Source organism: Cannabis sativa, chromosome 2 (assembly GCF_029168945.1).
Source record: "Cannabis sativa cultivar Pink pepper isolate KNU-18-1 chromosome 2, ASM2916894v1, whole genome shotgun sequence".
Classification (NCBI taxonomy): domain Eukaryota; kingdom Viridiplantae; phylum Streptophyta; class Magnoliopsida; order Rosales; family Cannabaceae; genus Cannabis; species Cannabis sativa.
Genome location: NC_083602.1, coordinates 66048786 through 66069246, shown reverse-complemented (window position 1 = coordinate 66069246; position 20461 = coordinate 66048786). Strand labels below are relative to the sequence as shown.

The following is a 20461-nucleotide window of genomic DNA, read 5'->3' as shown; positions in this document are numbered from 1 at the left end:
GGGTATTTTGATGTATGTATTTTTGGAATGTGTTAGTTGATTCGGTTGGATTTTAAATATTTGGGAATATGATAAATGGAGATTTTTTGAGCAATATGACAAAAAAATAATGCATGAGTTCTATAATATTAGGCTGGATGGTCTGATTGAGGAAATGATTTGGCTTTATTTGTTGTTTTTGGGATAAAATATGAAATCATCAAATATTGGTAAGTATGGTACCCGATTTTAGAGGCACTATACTCATACAATTTAAAGATCGTAATAGAAGTAGGAGATTAATATAAATAGGAGATATTATGAAACCAAACAATTTGTATCAAACAAAACAAGTTGTGTATTGAACTAAAAACTTAACACACATAAATTAGGAATACTATTAAAAATTCGGATAACAATAACTCGAAAAAAATATCTCGTTTAAAATTTTTGCAACCCCATCAAAGCTTAATGTGCATACTTGAGGGTATTGTAATCCAGTTCCTGGTCTTACAGTTCCTTGTCAATTATTTTTTTCTTTTTCATGAGTGTACGGATCAAACTCCTAAACACCTTCAATTGACCTTCGCATTGCCTATAAACACAAATTTTGTATAATCTTTTGGGCCATACAAAAATCCTTAGTAAATGCTTGTCCTTTTTCAATTACAAATTTTGTATAATCCTTTGGCCATACAAGAAACTATATTTTACAACTTGTAAGAAAGATGTGATTCGAATTCAGTTTAGTGGCTTGAGAGGATCAAATTCTAGGTTGCTACTTGTATTTATAAAACAAAATACTTTGACAACTTTCTTTCTTAGATCTTTGTAGAGAATGGGGAAGTTGTCTGTACTAATTATGCTTCTTTTTTCTGTGCCTTTACTGCATTTTGCATAAGTTTGGTACTGTACTTTGTTGGTGTTTTGTGTCCACGGATTTCCTCCACCATGAGTGAGAGGTCTCAATATATTTGGGAGGAGGTGACCCGTGGACATGTGAACCTTTTTGTCTCTTTTCCAAAAAATTAGAAATTGTTGTAATGTTTTTGACCATTGGCAAACTTCATGCTTAATTGAGGCCCTAAGAACCTCAAGATCTAGAGTTCCAAGATTTAATTGAGAAGGTCAATAATTTTTTATAAATTTTATGTTACATATGTTGGCATCATTGTATGTTAAAAGTGAATACTGTATAACTGACTTTACTGTGATGTTATTGTAATAGTATAGTATGTAAGGAAAATATGCTTACTTGTTGCGAAGGGAGACTAACAAGTTACAGAATCCATTATTTAGGCATATTGGTACATTGTACTTAATAGTTTCCATGTAGTACATTTAAGAAATAGACTATAGTACATATAATGATAGTATGTTATATAGGAAGAGATGCTTACCTGTTATTGTACACATATAGGAAATTAAGTGTCGGGATGTCATGAATACATTGAAATGTTAGACGATTGCATGAATTATTCAAAGTCTTTGTCTTCCAATATTTTAGTGTTTTGAATGTTTGTTAATTTAAGTTATTTTGTCTTGTGTAATAGGTTTATAAAATGGTATTTAAACGGAAGAGGGGCTGCTGAGACAAAAAGGATGCAGCAGAGATAAAGAAGAAGGATCCGAAGGAAGCTTGGCCGAAGTACTAGTGAGTTATTTGTGGCAGTTATTTTAGTGGTAATATTTTTTGGTTTTGAAAATAATATTTATAATTCCATGTGAACCTTTAATTGATGCAGCCAAGCCAATTTCTATGCTTATGCTGATGCACACAAAGAGAAACCTAAAGCAGATGTGAGTGACTTGGACTGTGTTATGGATCTTTTATTTTTTATCTTTGATTTAGCGTACTTTTGTTAATAATCGAGTCTTAATATTGCAGGTGCTTCGTAGTTTTAAGGAGCAATTCAAGCTTCTTACCGATGAAGAGATTGAGAATTGGGGCTGCATACGAAGTCGAGGCTTCCCCTCCAAGGTTGGTGGTAGAGGGAAAGGGAAGAAGGTGAAGGAGACATTATCTCGCCGAGCCGGGGATTGACAACAACGAAGGTGTGGGGGACGTTCAAGTTTACGGTCGTTGCTCATTCGAGCGTTTGGGGAGAATAGTCCCACTCGCCGAACGAGGCTCAAAAGGAAATGGTGAGAAATGCGGTTTCTCAACATTTTTAAGGGAGGATGCCCCGTACATAGACGCTAAGATAGTTAGTTGGCTGATCGATCACGTGGATCCAACCACTTCTCGGCTGGAGATATTTGGAAGAACAATCCAACTATCCGCCAAGCTGTTTGAGGATGTCATGGGAATCCGGGATGGCGGAGAACCCGTGGCAACCGAAAGTGAGCGTGACCTGGTTGAGTTTGACGTCCTCTTCAAGGCCAAGGACTATAGGTATTCCCTGACTTTGCTGGAGAATGAGCTCAGGGAAACCAGCGACGTGACTACCGTTTCTCATTAAGTTTCTCCTTGTCTGTATTGGAACTGTGTTGCTGCCGAAGAATGGTACCGAGGTCAGCACTAGCTACATGCATTCTTTAGTTGACATAAGGTCAATTAAGAAGAAGAATTGGGCGACTGCCGGATATCGATATCTAATGAGCTCTCTACACCGGTACAAGACGAAGAACACCAAAAATGTCTCCGGTTGCACGATATTTTTACAGGTAAGTTTTCGAATTATTGTGATGGTAGTAATTTTATTCTCTCTTGTACTGGTGTGGTAATATATGTATGCACTTTTGTTTGGTGGCAGCTTGTATATTTGACGCACGTAGATCGGACTGCTACTCACGTGGACCGAACTGTGGCTCCAATTGACTTTTGGACCACAAAACACTGCAAGTCAGTGTACAAGTGGATTCGAGACCAGGGTGGTCACACAAGTGGAAAGGTACATTTAGTACTTCAATTTTCTAATGCGTTAGAATTTTATTTGAGAGATATGCTAACTAGTTTTTTTGGTGTACTAAGCAGGTGAAGTTGACTAACACGTATGTGTTACTGCCAGTTTTGAATCCGCTGCAGTTGGGCAACCCACAAATGACGCAATATACAAAGGCCGTGTGTGAGTTGAAAGATGAGGTCTTCGGCTTGATTTGAAGGTGAGCGGCGCAAAAGAGCATCGAAGGTACTCTCCACTTCCCTTGGGAAGGGGACTATGAAAGAAGTGTTGGAGATACCTGAGACGAGCAAAGTTCAGCGCTCGCTTTCGTTCAACGGGGAGACCGAGAAGAAGGATGACGTCTGTGTCGAGGAAAAGGATGGTGAAGGGACGAAGGATGACGTGGTTGTCGAGGAAAAGGATGGTGAAGGGACGAAGGATCAATTGGAAGAGGATGTTGATGATGTAGAGAGTGTCCCTTCACTTAATCTATCAGAAGAGAAGGTCGTTGTTCCAACTAAGGTGGTTGTTTCTGATGATTCGTTTGAGGTTATGAACTTTTGGGGAGAAGATCTCCCCGCTATTGTAAAAGAGGAAGTTGAGCAGGCAGTGAAGGATGATTTTGATGATGCTGCGTTCGAAAGATTCCAAGAATCTGGAGGGAAGGTGATTGGTCCGTTCACTGTGAAGAAGGGTTACTCAAATCAACAGTACGAGTTGTTCCGTTACATTTTCTCTAGCGCCAATGATCCGAGGTAATCTCATGTGTCATGATTACTGTGTACGTAGTTGATATTAGTACATTCGTTTCGTTGTTGATTATTTGTTTGGTATTTCAGTGAAGTGTTAGCCCATTTTGGGAAGGTTGAGGTCGAGCGGATGTATTTCAAATGCATGAAACCGGAGACCGATATATCACACAGTGTACGTAGAAGTTGGCTTTTGGGTGCTTTGAAATTTTTAGTTCATTACTTTAGTTAATGCCATTTACAAATTGTATGAATGACAACATAACGGATATTGTTTGTGTAAATGTCAGCTCATTGATTGCTTTGCTCAAATCATGAATTTTCGAGAGAAGAAGCGCAACGGCATTGGAAGTAAGAGAACTTGGTTTATGCCCACCAGAATTTCGGTATGAAATTTGATATTTAAAAGTGGACATGAATCTTTTGTATTTGTGCTGTAAACTCTGTTAAATCTATGTTTTTATTTAAAATGTAATCTATTATGTGTGCTTATTGTGCAGAGCAAGTTACTTGGAAGATCGATGACTGTGGAGAGGATGGCGAAGCAGCAAGAGTGGTCCACTCTTTATTACGATGCAGATTTGAGTTTATGTCACACTGTAATTTGCATTTTCTTGAAACTTTTGTGTTGAATCAAATGTGTGTAGTTCAATTTTCCGATGACGTTGTTTGTTTTACTTTGTCGCAGATGGTGGTCCCCTACTGGATACCGAGAGTGCTCCGCACTGGTTTGCGGCGAATGTGAGCATGGTTAATACAACAGTGGAAATTAGGGACTCGTTGTCTTCTGCAATGCATAAGAGGTCACGTCGGAGCACCTGCGTAGAGATGGTATGCACGTGTGTACACGGTTTGCCGTTTTATTAGTGTAATTGCACTAATCTCAACTGTGATTGTTTTAATTTTTTTGCAGCTCCAGACTTTGGACCAATTGTTTGCCCCTGTCAAGCCAGGAGACCTGAATTTCAGCGAGTTTGTAATTATTTCTTCAAGCAAGGACTACCCACAACAACAAAATGGCCACGATTGTGGAATGTTTGTAATGAAGTACATGGAATCACTGTTCGAGGAAAATGAAATATTGGAAGAGGTAATGTAATGTTGATTTCTTTAGTTTAAGTTTTCATCCTGTTAACTAACTGTTTATATTGTGAAAATTGAGTTGTCAATCTATTTTTTGATGGATTTGTTTCTATGGATTTGGTTGTCATGTGTATTACTGAATTGGTTTCCTAATGTACACTGCAGTTTGATCCTATTGAAGCGAGACTGGATTGTGTTGGGAAAATTGTCACCCACGAGAGTAACAAGGCTAAACATGCTGTGATGGAGGGAGTTAAGAAGCAATTTGGATTGAGCAAAACCAAAGTTCTTCCATCAACATCTACAACTATAGCATTACGTAGTCCATCAAGGTCTCCTCGAGACCCCCGATTCAGCACAGCGAAGGCCAGGTCCGAAAACATGTGGACTGGCAAGAGCAAGTCCCCGAAAACACGTCATTCTAAAAGGCTGGCCATAAGTAACAAGTAGTATATTACAATGGTTAGAAAAGTTACTTTATTTATATATTTACTATGTTCAGTACAATGGTTACAAAAGTTAGGTTTTAGGTCGTAAATTATATTTACTCAGTCATGTTATATACTTGCATCATACTACTGTTAGGTGATTTGGAATTGCACTAATGTTGGTGATTTTATAATTTACTATAGGGTGAGACTTGTGGTAGTTTTTAGAATTTGGTGGAACTGATTATTATTATTGTATGGTCATTATTACTATTATTGTGAATATTATTTAGGTTGTTATACTTTGCCATTACTATTAGGTTTTGGATTTTTTTTTACCATAACAATATGTCAAGTACATTATTCTGAAAATGAAACTAACCAATTTTACATTCCTTTTCGCACTATCTGTTTTAGTCCAATGATGTCCATAGCCAAAATAATAATAATACTTATACTTATGTACTTTCCCATTACTATTGTGAATATTATTACTGTTGTTATATTTTGCCAGTACTATTAGGTTTTGGATAGTGAAGTACATTATTTTCAAAATGAAATTGTTTACTCCAATTATGTCCAAAATAATAAAAATACCTACAATCAACAACGAAGGCATTAATTCTGGCCTTGGACATAAATTTGGATCAAAAAGAGTAAGTACAGTACAGTTATGAGCAATAATAATAACTCTGTCACACAATTTCCTTTGTAACAATTTTACCACTTCTAAATAATGTAATTAAAGGCTATAAAAAAGAACTGTTTTCCAAAAATGCAGTGTATTGAACATCAACCTTTACAACAATTATATGGATACCTCCAACATATTAAAAATTAAAAACAATGGTACCAATCTATTCAACATTAAACACATAGTTAAAGTCTTGTACGGTGATGAGACATAATAACTGCGAATTTCACCATTTCTAAATAATGCAATTAAAAGCTACCAAAAAAAATAAAGGTTAGTGTTTTTAAAAAATGCAATGTATTGAACATCAACGTTTGAAAATGGTAGCAATCTATTAAACATTAAACTTTGAAAAAAAAAGTTGAAGTATTTTTAAAATGCAAATTAGTGAAACACAACAATGTTGACTAAGTTATTATGACACTTTTTGGATTATATTGTGAAAATTACCGATATTTATCTTTAAATCCTAGTATTTCACACTAGATTAATTGCTGTACTACGCACATATTGACATTCACAATCAATGACGAAATAGTAATTAAGAAATTTTTAATAGAACCAACTTAAATGCCTACCTTTCCTTTGAATTACGTCCTTAAAAAACATAAAATAAACATCATACCACATACAATATCTCTAACGAAATAAAAGTTGGCAAATGATGAAGAGGCAAATAAATATAATGAAATATAATTTTTTAATAATGTTTTCATGGTGCATCTTCTCTTTCTCCAAACTCCTTACTTGGTTTCGCAAACCGAGAGTAGTGTCTGCAGGTTTTTTAGGATGAGCTTGATCGATCCAACAAAAGTAATCACATCCTCGACTTTCGTTGTTCTCCTGAATTTAAAATAAGTACATCACCATATTTACAAAGCCTAGTTTAAAATATTATTAAGGCGTTCGAAGTCTTACATAGTGCGGACATCCAAAGAAGCGACGACCGGATTTGCTCTACTGCTAGAAGTCCAAACATAAGCTAGATCACCACAGTAGCAATGGGGGTGTCCCCCAAGTGAATTTTTCCATGAAGGGAAATCCCTCTCGAACCCGTAGGGTCCTCTCCAGAACCGGCCACCATGTTTTTTTTTAACAAACCAAATTAGGGTGTTAGTGAGGCTTGAAAAGGAGTGTTTCCGTTGACCTTATGGTGGAAATAGGTTGTGAAAATAAATTTAGGGGGGAAACCGAATTTCTTTGAAAACGTTAGAAAGTATATTAAAATTGGGGAGCATATTTCGTGCTTCCTCTCAAATATTTGCTTCAAAGTCTTTGGTGCACTATACTTATATACAAAAAAGTAGTGTCAATCAATCACAAGCAGTCCAATCAAATTAAAATAATATTTTATGTTAACTCTATGAACAGTTAAAAGTACAACACATAAATATTTCTCCCCACATGAATAAACCACATATACAGCCGGTTTAGTTTGGTTTAATGGAATTGTATGAACTTTCTTATATTTTAATTTTATGTAGGATGTATTGGAATTCTAATTTCCAATAATCAGTTGACATGTGTAGGATGTATTACCTTCTTTAATAAAATAAAAAATACTTATTTAAATATACAAACCTTTGAAGTCAATATGAATGAAAATAATGTGTGTCATTTAAATATACATTTTGAATTTTGAGTGGGTTAATATCAATGAAACTTAATTTTTGTCTTATGTTAATAGAATGTTGCTACGAGTACATATGATGTGACATATAACTATGTAAAACTCAGCCAAGTACGTTTTTACAATAAAATAATAATTTCAACACTTAAAGTAAACAACAAATCCTTCAAAACCCTAAAAAACAATTTTAAATAAATGAGGAAGACCTTTTTTGTATTTTAAAATAATAAACATTTTAATAATATTTTCCCATCAATCCATATACGGTCAAATCAGTAGGTTGTACATGAGGAAGCAATTTGACATAGGACTGTAAAAAACGCTGACATTCGCCTCCCGCATATCTTTTCTTCAAGAGTACCGGCGCACCGTTGTGTCAAATATTATAACACTCATTCCTCGGTCGCCTTGTCCACTCGGGAGGTTAAGGTTCGGTAGGATGACATATTTGGGTGGCCGTTTTGGAAGTAGTTCCCGCCACCCTAGTCCACCCATCCCAAACCTTCGTCAACATTTCCTGAATACACATGTACCACATACATAAAAATTTTAAGAAACAATTTGTAATAATATAATATTGAAATAAATAGACATAAAGAGTTGAGTTATTACCAAAATTTGTTATGAGATGATTTATTGAATTGCTGAAATTCCCTTGATGCACCTACAACACACGGTTGCAGTGCATACCAATCCTTCTGTTTACACATCTTCACTTTGGTGCAACAACAATACATAATTTATTTTTTTAATATATTATACACACGTCTACATATAGGGAGTGAGTTCTCTAGGATAGGGTTTAATACGAAATTGTGAAGGAGTAAGGAGAGGTAGAGGGGTATATATAGTACTTGTGGATGTGATTGTTGAGTGTAGTCTTCACAAAAATTTAAAAATAATAATTAATAATATAACCCTAGGTACGGCTACAAATAACCTAAAGCTATTTATTTGACTTTTTCAATCCCTTGAAAAACGTAGTATCAACAAACCCAACCCCTACTAACTTTTCCTTGGAAGACGTAATTGGAACCAATATGCATGCTCGGTGACAACATTGAATTGGTTCACTGTGCTAAACAAAAATTATGTATTTAAATAAGGTAAATGTTGCTCCCATTGTTATCACATGTAGCAACAAATATCCTAATATTATGTCCAAATAAACATGTGTGGCCAAATGAATAAGAAATTAAATTAGGATGTTTACTAATAATGAAAACTCAATATTTATTTAAATACGATTTTAATATTTCATTAAAATATTATTCGTTGGAGTAAATATTGCAATAATTTTTGTAAGATTACATTAACGTATCACTCGTTGGAATCAAGATTACAATAATTTTTTGAATACTATATAAATATAGATATTTAATAACAAAATTGTTTAATGTTATGAATACAATAGTAGTTTAAGACAAGAAGTGACTCTAGTAATAAAATCAGGAGAATAGTGAATCTGGTACGCGTCATGATGAACTGAGTACACACTCAGCCCAAACAACCTAAATTCATAGTGCGACTTCTCCCATACTGCATCGGTGTCACTCTGTACAACCCTAGGTCAAACTTGATTCGGTGAGTTCGTTAGAAGAGGAGTGACTCCGGTACCCAACAGCAAACTTCACTACATACTGTGTCACCGCGCATGTAAACACCGCGAGTGACAACGTCAGTACTACGAATGGTTGACTGTCGCGTCGTACAACCCTAGCTCGAACTAGATTCATTGAGTTTTTTAGGAGGATAGTGACTCCGGTACACCAAAGCTAACTTGACTACATACTGTGTGTCACCTTAACCAAAAAACACCGAATCCAGTTCGACCTGGGGTACCGGAATCACTACTCTCCCAACGAACTAACCGAATCCAGTTCGACCTGGGGTTGTACTGAGTGACACTCAACCATTCCTACTACTGACATTGTGACTTGCGGTGTTTACGGGCCCGGTGACACACAATATGTACTCAAGTTCGCTTTGGGGTACCGGAATCACTACTCTCCCAACGAACTAACCGAATCCAGTTTCGACCTCGGGTTGTACTGAGTGACACTCAACCATTCCTACTACTGACATTGTGACTTGCGGTGTTTACGGGCCCGGTGACACACAATATGTACTCAAGTTCGCTTTGGGGTACCGGAATCACTACTCTCCCAACGAACTAACCGAATCCGAGTTCGACCTGGGGTTGTACTGAGTGACACTCAACCATTCCTACTACTGACATTGTGACTTGCGGTGTTTACGGGCCGGTGACACACAATATGTACTCAAGTTCGCTTTGGGGTACGGAATCACTACTCTCCCAACGAACTCACCGAATCCGAGTTCGACCTCGGGTTGTACCGAGTGACACTCAACCATTCCTACTACCGACATTGTGACTTGCGGTGTTTACGGGCCCGGTGACACACAATATGTACTCAAGTTCGATTTGGGGTACCGGAATCACTACTCTCCCAACGAACTCACCGAATCCAGTTCGACCTCGGGTTGTACTGAGTGACACTCAACCATTCCTACTACTGACATTGTGACTTGCGGTGTTTACGGGCCCGGTGACACACAATATGTACTCAAGTTCGCTTTGGGGTACCGGAATCACTACTCTCCCAACGAACTAACCGAATCCAGTTCGACCTCGGGTTGTACTGAGTGACACTCAACCATTCCTACTACTGACATTGTGACTTGCGGTGTTTACGGGCCCGGTGACACACAATATGTACTCAAGTTCGCTTTGGGGTACCGGAATCACTACTCTCCCAACGAACTAACCGAATCCAGTTCGACCTCGGGTTGTACTGAGTGACACTCAACCATTCGTACGAACCACAATGTGACTTGCGGTGTTTACGGGCCCGGTGTGGCACAGTATGTACTCATTTAATCATGAAGCGTACCAGAGTCACTATTCTCCAGACTTTATTACTACACTCACTTGTTCTCTCAAACTACTATTGTATTCGTAACAGTATGTACTCATTTTAATATGTGAGAAACATAAAATGAAGAATAATATTAAAAGTATTTTTTTGTTAGTTTTTTATATTTTTAAGCTATATTATGTTATTATATTATTTAAGATACCCTGAAGTAACTTTTTTTTTTTTTAAATGTAACTCTTATAATGTTTTAAATGTGTCTGATAAAATAGTTTTATAAAAATAAGTTTATTTTTAATTTAATTTTCTAATTTCAAATATAAAAAATTTAAAAGTAGTAACTTGTTTTCATACATTAAATTTTATTTAAATTTAAATATTCTTATATAAAATAAAAAAAGAAAAAGACTAAAATATTTTTAAAAAAAATTTAAAAAAAAGAGAATGTTTGACAAGTTTATTATTATTATTACAAAAAATATATTTTTACTATATGTGTCATGAGTCATATACAAATAATAAATAAAAAAGTAGGGATGCCTAAAAAAGTAATTGGCAAAAAAAAAAAGAAACCGTACAACCGCTGAATTAATATATTTTAAAATTATTAAAGTGAGAATATGTGAGTAGCTCATTATTTCATTTTTTTAATAATAATATTAATAAAGGAGAAATTTTTTCTAACCACAATCAACCAAACCACAACAAAATCGATAATTTCGTTGGTTGGAATTACGTCTTCCAAGGAAAAGTTAATAGGGGGTTGGGTTTGTTCAAATTACGTTTTTCAAGGGATTGACAAAATCAAATTTGTCTTGGGGTTATACCACCTTTAGCCGTACCTAGGGTTATATTAATTATTATTTTGTAATATTTGACAAGACTACACTCAACAATCACATCCACAAGTACTATATATACCCCTCTACCTCTCCTTACTCCTTCACCTCTCAATTTAGTATTGTTTTCTTTCCTAGAAAACTCACTCCCTATCTGTAGACGTATGTATAGGGATAATATATATAAAAAAAAATAGTAAATTATGTATTGTTGTTGCACCGAAGTGAAGATGTGTAAACAAAAGGATTGGTATGCACTACAACCGTTTGTTGTAGGTGCATCAAGGGAATTTCAGCAATTCAATCAATCATCTCATTAGAAATTTCGGTAATAACTCCACTATTTACGTCTATTTTTTTAAAAATTATATTATTACGAATTGTTTCTTAAAAATTTTATGTATGTGGTATATGTATATTCAGGAAACGTTGACGAAGGTTTCGGATGGGTGGAGTAGGGTGGCACGAACAACTTCCAATCATGGCACCCAAATATGCCATCCAACCGAACCTAAACCTCCAATAAGGCCACCGAGGGATGAGTGTTATCTATCATATTTGACACTACGGTGCGCCATACTCTGGAACAAAATGATACGCGGGAGGCAAATGTCGGCGTTTTTACATTTTTTTGGTAAAATTATTATTTTATTATAAAACCGTACTTGGGTGAGTTTTAAATATATATGTCACATAATATGTACGGGAGGAGTTTTTATTAACAAAAGACAAAAATTAATCCATTTTGTTGGGTTAATCCAAATGTTAATCCATTAGTTGGTTGTTCACTTTTATTATTTGAAAATTGTAATGTTTAATACTTTATTGTAATCAAGAAGTGAGAAATTGTAATGTGGTTACTACAAATTAATTAGCATATATAAAAGATTTCTTTATTCTAATAACGTATTTCTACGTATGTCTTTCCAACCCTAAAATCAATTTTCAACGAGTCACGTAAATAAATTATATGAAAATATGTTTGGAACGTATTTCAATGTACGTCGAAAATTTGGATCTCCCATATCTCAATAAGTTCAAGTTTGAAAATAACGTACATCAATATACGTGCGAGTACCTTAAATCGGAAATACGACGCCGCAATTATGTTTACTCAATATTTGAATTTAATGAGATAATAAGATTTTTTTTCAAATGTAAACTATAATTTCGAACATATTTATTCGTACATTACTTATTTTAATACATTTTGAACCATTTCCTATTTAGGACCACGTTTTAAAGTTGTTGGGAATTATTTAAAAATTGTCCAAATATTGTAATCTTCTTAACCAAGTATGGACTATTTCCTCTTTAATTTGTAGATACTAACTAAAAAAATCAATAGTTGTCTTATCAATATTTAATTTTACGTGTACGTCCCACGTTGTACTCACCGACGTTAAATGGAGTATTTCCTACACTTTAAATAACGTACGTCGCCGATTTCACGGTGTAACATCAAATCAAACCGACTACATTCGACATGCGAGATCTCATGGGATTCCCTGATTTGAGTTAATTAATATACTATTTCAAAACACGAAACCTACCAGTAATTACTTAAGGAGATTTAATATTTGTTGGGCTCTAATATACTAATATGACATTTTTCTTATTAAAATTTGGACAAATCAATTAGGTCAGATTTAATAAATTATGATAGTAGTACCAACAACGATTATGATGTCAAATTTTAATAAATTATTTACGACTGAAATGAGTAGATGTCACATCACCTTTTTAAATTTCACCATTTAAACCATGTACTTATTATTACCATAACATTTAAATATTTAGGTGACAAAGTATTCATTAAATAATTACTCCTTCTGTGGGATCCGACCAAAATATTAAAAAAGTCATACATGTCACGTGAATTCTTCGAGTATTGTGCCAAATATTATAAAAAAAAACTTGTTTTTATTATTTATTATAATTGTAGGGAATGTTCTATTCTATGTACCTTATATTTTGATCTCTATAAATAGACAAACATCCTACATATAGTTACTTTATTTGTAATAAAATAATTAGGATTAATACAATTAAGAGCACCATGATTTGATATCAATATATTATAACATTTATTGTTGATACATTTAATAGAGTTTCATTTTTTTTTTCTTTTTCTGAAAATTAATTTTATAATTCTAAATTTTAATGCATATGGTGCATGGGACCTCACATTTGATCTTTATGTTCAATTAATATTGATTTTTTTTTTATATATAATATTTTATTTAGAAACATTTTGTGTTCTTATTTAAATTTAGGCTAGTAAATTTAAATTAATACAACATTTAACAAAAAAGAAGGCAAATACTCATTTTGACAAATTATTTAGATGGTGTTTTGGCACTATAATTAAAAAATAAATTTTATTCTTAACAACTGAAATTTTTTTTTTAATAATGCCTACAATTATAAGTGTTTGACAATATTTTCAGAAGATTTTTTTTTTTTAAAAAAAAAAAAAAAATATAAAATTTTGAGAACACCAAAAAGTTATTTGTCGGAGTTTAATTTCATCAATTTTTTTTTTTCCAAATTACTTTAAAATGCATTTCTTTTTTATGAATATATTTATTAATTTTTTTATTGAAGTTTATTTTCTAAGAAAAAAAGAAAGAATAAATAAATAATTTCTGTTTTTACAAAATTACATCAAACAAATATTTTTTAATTTTTGAAAACTTCAAAGTATGTTTTATATTATCATTATTTTAAACAATTTTAAAAAAAATAAAAACAAAACCAGAAAAATTCAGAGTGACTCCTCTTATTATTTAAGATTTGAAAACAATTTTATGTTTTTATAAACTCAAAAGGTGGGTCTACATACAAATTCTTGATTTAGTTAAATATTTTCAAAAACAAAATCTGGGTATTATTTTGAATTTTAGATTGAAAAATAAAAACACTATTTTTCATGTTTCAAACCGTGTACTTATTACTTAAAGATGGTGATGTGACATTTTTATACGGCTGTAATAAATCAATTCACATCATTCATTATGTCTTCCATCTGTACTAATACTTAAAAGCATTTTATTTTTACTTTAATTAAAATTATTATTTAAATCATAAAACCGTACGTAATTTTGTTTTTAATATAAACATGTCACATCACTTAGTACTTTCCCGATATTGCTTAGATTTTGTTTGTGGGATTTGATTCACCTTCTCCTTCTATTAAAATTGGTTAACTAATAAATGGGTAAATATTACCATTGTCAAAATTTATTAACTATGAAATGGTTAAATTCGGAAAAAGAAAACCAATATTATTACATCAACCCAATCACGTGTACATCAACCCACCAACCCACTATATAAGTAAAGGTTATGTCTATTCACTAAGCATTTTTATCAAACCCCGTTTTACTGTTACCTACATCAAATGGACCCTTACCAAAACTTCAACCCTTTTGAAACAAGTCCTCAAAAATCCCCACCGCATCCTTTTTCTTCCACAAGACACGTAGGTACACCGTCACGGAGTCCAAGACTCCGTTCAGCGTCCATCTCAGGATGTCCTAACTGTGCAAGGCTCGAGTCTGTTCTCCACGAACACGAAAAAATTATAAAGAAGGCTCATTTACGAGCCACGGAGGCCAAGCAAGAGTCATACAAACTCGCGGAACATCTGTACCATTCAGCCCACGCCATGCAAGAAGCCAACAGTTCAAGAGAAAAATTAGAGGGTATCATGGATGACATTCTCGACTACACCGAGGTGTCCATTCCCCACTACCTACTTCATGTGAAACAAGAATCACCAAGCACTACTCCAAGAGAAAGCCCTTCACGACCAAAGTCCCCGTTCAGAGACAATAGCCCTCCGTCTCAAAGGAAGTTCCCTCAAGTTATAGAACTTGATTGAACATCCGTTCGGTTTCAGTCGTGGTATTTTTCATATATATATACTGTACTTTTGTTACAACTCATCTCATATGGCTGTTGAATCAACTTTTTGTTAGGCCATTTAATGAGATTGAAGCACTTCTATTATATATCTACTTGTTTGTAACTTTACTATATTATTTTAAGTTTTTTTGCTTTCTGTTTGCAGTTGTGATTTCACAATGATTCACTTCACTTTTACTTCCACAATTAATTAATGAGGAAAGTGACATTAATACTCCAAAATAAACCAAAGTACATATTTCATAACAAATACTGATCGTACAACATTATAGCTTAAAATATAAAATAACATAACTTGGACACTAACACAGTGCATCATTTACTGTTTTTGGGAGAAGTATCCACTCCTCCTTTGTCTCCAACTTCTATATCATCTCCATTTCGGTCCTCACCTTTCTCGCCGAATCTTTCACATTGTCCTGTTCGGGTGATTTAATTGCACCAGAACATTCACCCTCATCAAACAGTGAGCAAACAGAATTAAGGATAGCCTCTTCATCATTATCATCATCAGAATCCCACATGCAGGGAAACTCATTAACACAGCAAAGTTCTCTAACTTTCTGCCCAGTGAAGCATTCTCCCGTCTCTCCATGTAGACATAAAGCAGAAAAAGCTTCTATGAAAGATTCATAACGAATTATTTTTATGGACGCATCAGAAGTAGTGTTTTTGCTTACAGCATCTTCGTACGTACTATAGATACCTTCATTTGGTCCATTGAAAATAACCCAGTGTGGACCTGAACTCATACTTGATATATTGTAATGCTAATAACTAAGTTACAAATTAATTTCTCTATAAACTTGATGCTGGATTGGAAAACGTCTCAAGTGTCTTATATAAGTCGTGGAGAATAACCCTATAGTACGTTTTTTAGTTAGCTGTACTCCATTGGGATGTACTCCATTGGGCAAATGTGATGTGTCAAAAGAGGGGTGCTTAAATCTCTGAATTACACAATTAAATACACGTGTAGGCGTACGTAGTATGGTCAAATGTCAACATTATTCATCAATGCCGTTTTTCCAAAAAACCTAATGTCCTACGGTACTGTTCTAACGTACGACGATGATTTAACTTATAAGAAGATGTAGGTGAAGGGCCCATTAATATCAGCCCAACATAAATAAATCCCCAACATATATAAATCAGTAAAACTACCCATTCTACTAAAATAAGACATCACTTTAATACACGTGTACACGCATGGGGTTTTCATAATAGTACTGCGTTATCTTTGTAAAGTACAGGAATGGTTGAATTCATTAAAAGATGTTGGTATAGGCCCATTAATATAAGCCCAATGGATTTAAATGTGAACAACTAACCATTTATTAAAATTTTCTTCTTTTCTTAACATATTTTTTTCCAAAAACAATAAAAGTACAATGTTTTATTTCGGACGTACGAATATGGTTCAACTCATTGAAAAACTTAGGTGAAGGCCCATTAACATAACCCCAATCTATTTAAATCCCACCACCAAACCTTTCAACTCAATAACATCAACCCTTCAAATTTTTCGTCAAATAACCTTATTTCACAATTACATGTGGAATGAAATTAAAACAATTTGTACTATTATACTGTTATGACGTACGAGAGGAGTTGAGTTCAGATTGTAATATTGAAGAGGCCCATTAATATCAGCCCAACAACTTTAAATGTGATCACCAACTCCACACAACCCTATTATCTCAAATTCCCTTCTATACTCACAAAATCTAATTTCAATCCCCTCACCACCCTCTACACCTTACTCCTCATCTACAATTCTTACAAATCAATAACAAGCCAACATGAATGACGAACACACTTATGAATGGGAAACCATCACAGCAGAGCTAAACATCATAAAACCAGTGAATGAGATTGAGATACAGGACGTGCTAGGCAAGAGTCTCGACAAACTGGAAAAATGGGAAGCATTCTACGAAATGTATGCGAAACGGATGGGTTTCGGCACAAGGAAAGACGATGTACGACGTTCTCATGGGGTCATTGTAATGCGGAGGTGGGTTTGTTGTTCAGAGGGTTCGAAAAAAATCGCATCACCGGACACACCAAGAAAAAAAAGACCTCATGATGTCACTAGAACCGGATGTCAGGCAGCATTGCGTATTTTACTCACACAACCGTCTAACACTTGGAAATGCAAAGAGTTCAGCACAATGCACAATCACGAGTTGGCTTCATCAAGTGAGGTACAATTTTTGAGATCATATAGAGTTGTCTCCAATGGGTTGCTTGCCCAAGTCAGGTCGATGAACTCCGTAGGAATTAAAACTGCCAACATAATGTCTCATGTTGCTTTGCAAAGTGGAGGTTACGAGAAAATGCCATGTCAACTTCGAGATGTGTACAACAGGGTTGCTGGTGCGAAGCGAGAAGAGAAGATAGAGACAGACTCAGAAGGGGCTCTGGGATTTCTTGATTGTCTCGCAGAGAAGGATCCTAATTTCTTCGTTGTCTATCAGGTTGACGACGAGAATCGCTTGGCTAACTTATTCTGGGCAGATGGAAACTCACGCGTGGACTATGTAGCTTTTGGGGATGTACTAGGATTTGACACAACCTACATGACGAATGAGTACAATAAGCCCCTCACTGTTCTCATTGGCGTCAACCACCATTTCAACACATGCATCTTCGGATTTGCTCTCCTCCTCCACGAGAAGCTTCCATCATATTCTTGGCTACTTCAAAAATTTCTAGAATGCCATGGAGATAAGAAGCCAAGTGTTGTAGTTACTGACCAAGATGCGGCCATGAAACAGGCTATCGTTGAACACATGCCTGATGTTACGCACCGTCTCTGCGCTTGGCATCTCAATACAAATGCTTCGAAAAAGGTTAAAGATCCGATCTTCTTAAAAACATTTAAGGATCTCATGTACAACTACTACGAGGAGGAAGAATTTGAAGCAAGATGGTTAGACGTCATCCAAACCCAACAACTAACAGATAATGAATGGTGTCAAACAACATTCGAGTCAAGACAACAATGGGCAGAAACGTATTTAAGGGGTTCATTCGTTGCAGGAATGAGAACCACACAACGTTGCGAATCCATCAACTCCGCTCTAAAAAAATTTTTAGAGAAGAATTATTGCTTGCGTGAATTTGTAACAACCATAGATATGACAGTCTCAAAGCTCAGACACAACGAGACTGCAAATGACTTCAAAAGTAGATGCACTCGACCTCACCCACCTAATCCTACATGCTTGACCACTTACTACAACCAATGTGCTGAATTCTACACAAGAACTATGTACCACAAGGTTGCTGAGCAGCTTGATTTAGAGAATAACTATTTTGTCCTAACTCAAGAGCAAGAAGGAGAGTGGCAGATATTCACCATTGGAAAGTTCCAGCATCCGGACGTCCAATACCGAGTTCATTACTGTGAAGGCCGACGAGCACTACACTGTAGTTGCTTGCTCTATGAAAGTCAAGGGTACCCTTGTAGACATTTATGGGCTACAATGAAAAGATTAAACATGAGAAGAATACCTAATTCTCTTCTCATGAAGCGATGGAGCAAATCCGCAAAGATAAATCTCCACCTACATTTTAACCCGCCAGCACAACCACAACAGCACATTTACGAGATGGCTAGGTTTGGATCTCTCAGTTCACTGACTTATAACTTCACTTTCTATGCAGCGAAATCAGAGGACTCGTACAACCGTGCAAAGGAAGAGCTTGAACGGCTAACTCTAATGTTCAAGGAAGAATTTGACTTGAATTCCAATCCGGAAGGAGAGACGCCACAACCTGGAAGATATCGTAGCAACCCCAACATTATTAAAGACCCCGAAGTTGTGAGAACAAAGGGTACGGGAAATACAAGGGAAGGACCAAACGGGGAGCAGATCCCAAGAAACTCAAGACATTGTCGCATTTGTCGCTCATCAGACCATGATTATCGACGGTGCCCAAATCGTCAACATAACACTGGATCTCAGGGGCAACAACCTCCAAACAATCAACCACCATCTGACTCATTCAATGACCACTCCAACGCGTATTTCCCGGAACCGCCTTCCTCCACACAAGAGTCTTACTATGGTCATTCTTATAACTAGCTACTTTTAGCCATTGTTGTTTTAACGTTTATGACTCTACTTATTGCAACCCAAGATCTACATTTATATACTTCTTGTTATGTTTGCTGTGTTTAAGGTAATTCTCTCATCTTCACCAAACCTCAAAATTATTATTGACGAACAACTAAATTATGCCTAGGAAAAAAAACTGAATCTTATAAGGTGAAAAAATATATTTTTCTGGTAATTTTTAATATACGAAATATTTACAATTACAAAATTACACCAACTAAAAACTCAATGTATAACAACAAATAATTTCATCACTAAAAAAAAAAAATTCTAAACAATATACTACGAAACGTAAATGAACGTACTCGGTACGTGAAATTTTGTACTCGGTACGTGATATTATGTACACTAATTTTACTAAACATCACGCAGAAATAAGTAATGTACACGGTACTCTATATAATGTACTTAATTACCATCCCACAAATACATATGATCTTATGAATGAAGGAAAATACCAAAATAGCCTTAATCCGACAACATGGACCCACTGCCTACAGTGTTTTCGTACCATCAACTGCCAGGAACAGTGAAGAGTGATGTACCTTTTTGTACTCTAACTAACACAAACAGTACCATTTTGTACTTTTTCCGTACCTAATTATTTTATAATTAAAAAAATAAAATCCCAACCGGTAACCACACCTACAACAACCGGTTACCACTTACATTTTAAAAATTAAAAAACATTTAAAAGTACGGTGGGGCCCCCCTGCCGTACAACGGATTCCAATCCGTGTTTTGCATATATGGGCACAAAATCGGCTGCCTATATATATATATATATAAATAGAAGATAGAGCTAAGGGAAATCATACTCAAAATCAAATCTACTAAGTAACGAACAAATAGCTACACAAATTATGTTGTCTAACAATTATGTATTGCTTCTATCTCTAATTTTATATAATCTGTTTTAAATTTTGAAGGTGGGCAATCCTCCTTAGGCTCTATGTAGGTCCCCCTATGGCCACAACATCTTTAATTATATAAAATTATATATATATATATATATATTAGGTTAATCATGATCACACAATGGACATGAATTGTAATTAATTATGTGAATATAATAATTTTACCCCACAAGAGCCTTTATTATGTCTATATAATTAATTAAAATAATATGCTAAATAATTTTCTTAATTTACCCCATATGTAATTATGTGGATATAATTTAATAGTTTTATCATAATGTATAAAATTTTGACACTTTTATA

The 20461-nt window shown here is 34.9% G+C and overlaps 2 protein-coding genes and 1 long non-coding RNA gene across 3 annotated transcripts; all 3 read left to right on the top strand.

Annotated features, from left to right (window-relative positions):
* Positions 1–1573: 1573 nt before the first annotated feature.
* On the top strand, positions 1574–1928 carry LOC133034019 (uncharacterized). The gene is made up of 3 exons (XR_009685992.1): positions 1574–1633; positions 1725–1779; positions 1868–1928. It is a non-coding gene; the product is annotated as an uncharacterized LOC133034019 (long non-coding RNA).
* Positions 1929–3121: 1193 nt separating this feature from the next.
* Positions 3122–5767, top strand: LOC133035081 (uncharacterized). Its single transcript, XM_061110772.1, has 6 exons — positions 3122–3619; positions 3704–3788; positions 3904–3999; positions 4114–4444; positions 4527–4703; positions 4862–5767. Exons 1-4 carry the CDS (start codon positions 3141–3143, stop codon positions 4243–4245), a joined length of 792 nt encoding a protein of 263 aa, XP_060966755.1. The 5' UTR covers positions 3122–3140; the 3' UTR covers positions 4246–4444; positions 4527–4703; positions 4862–5767.
* An 11149-nt stretch (positions 5768–16916) lies between these two features.
* On the top strand, positions 16917–19208 carry LOC133034452 (protein FAR1-RELATED SEQUENCE 5-like). Its single transcript, XM_061109539.1, has one exon. It carries the CDS (start codon positions 16917–16919, stop codon positions 19206–19208), a length of 2292 nt encoding a protein of 763 aa, XP_060965522.1.
* The last annotated feature ends 1253 nt before the right edge of the window (positions 19209–20461 follow it).

Coding starts and splice junctions, on each gene's coding strand:
- LOC133035081 (XM_061110772.1), top strand. CDS start 3,141: ATGAAAGAAGTGTTGGAGATACCTGAGACGAGCAAAGTTCAGCGCTCG. Junction 3,620..3,703: donor TCTAGCGCCAATGATCCGAG/GTAATCTCATGT, acceptor TTGGTATTTCAG/TGAAGTGTTAGCCCATTTTG. Junction 3,789..3,903: donor AGACCGATATATCACACAGT/GTACGTAGAAGT, acceptor TGTAAATGTCAG/CTCATTGATTGCTTTGCTCA.
- LOC133034452 (XM_061109539.1), top strand. CDS start 16,917: ATGAATGACGAACACACTTATGAATGGGAAACCATCACAGCAGAGCTA.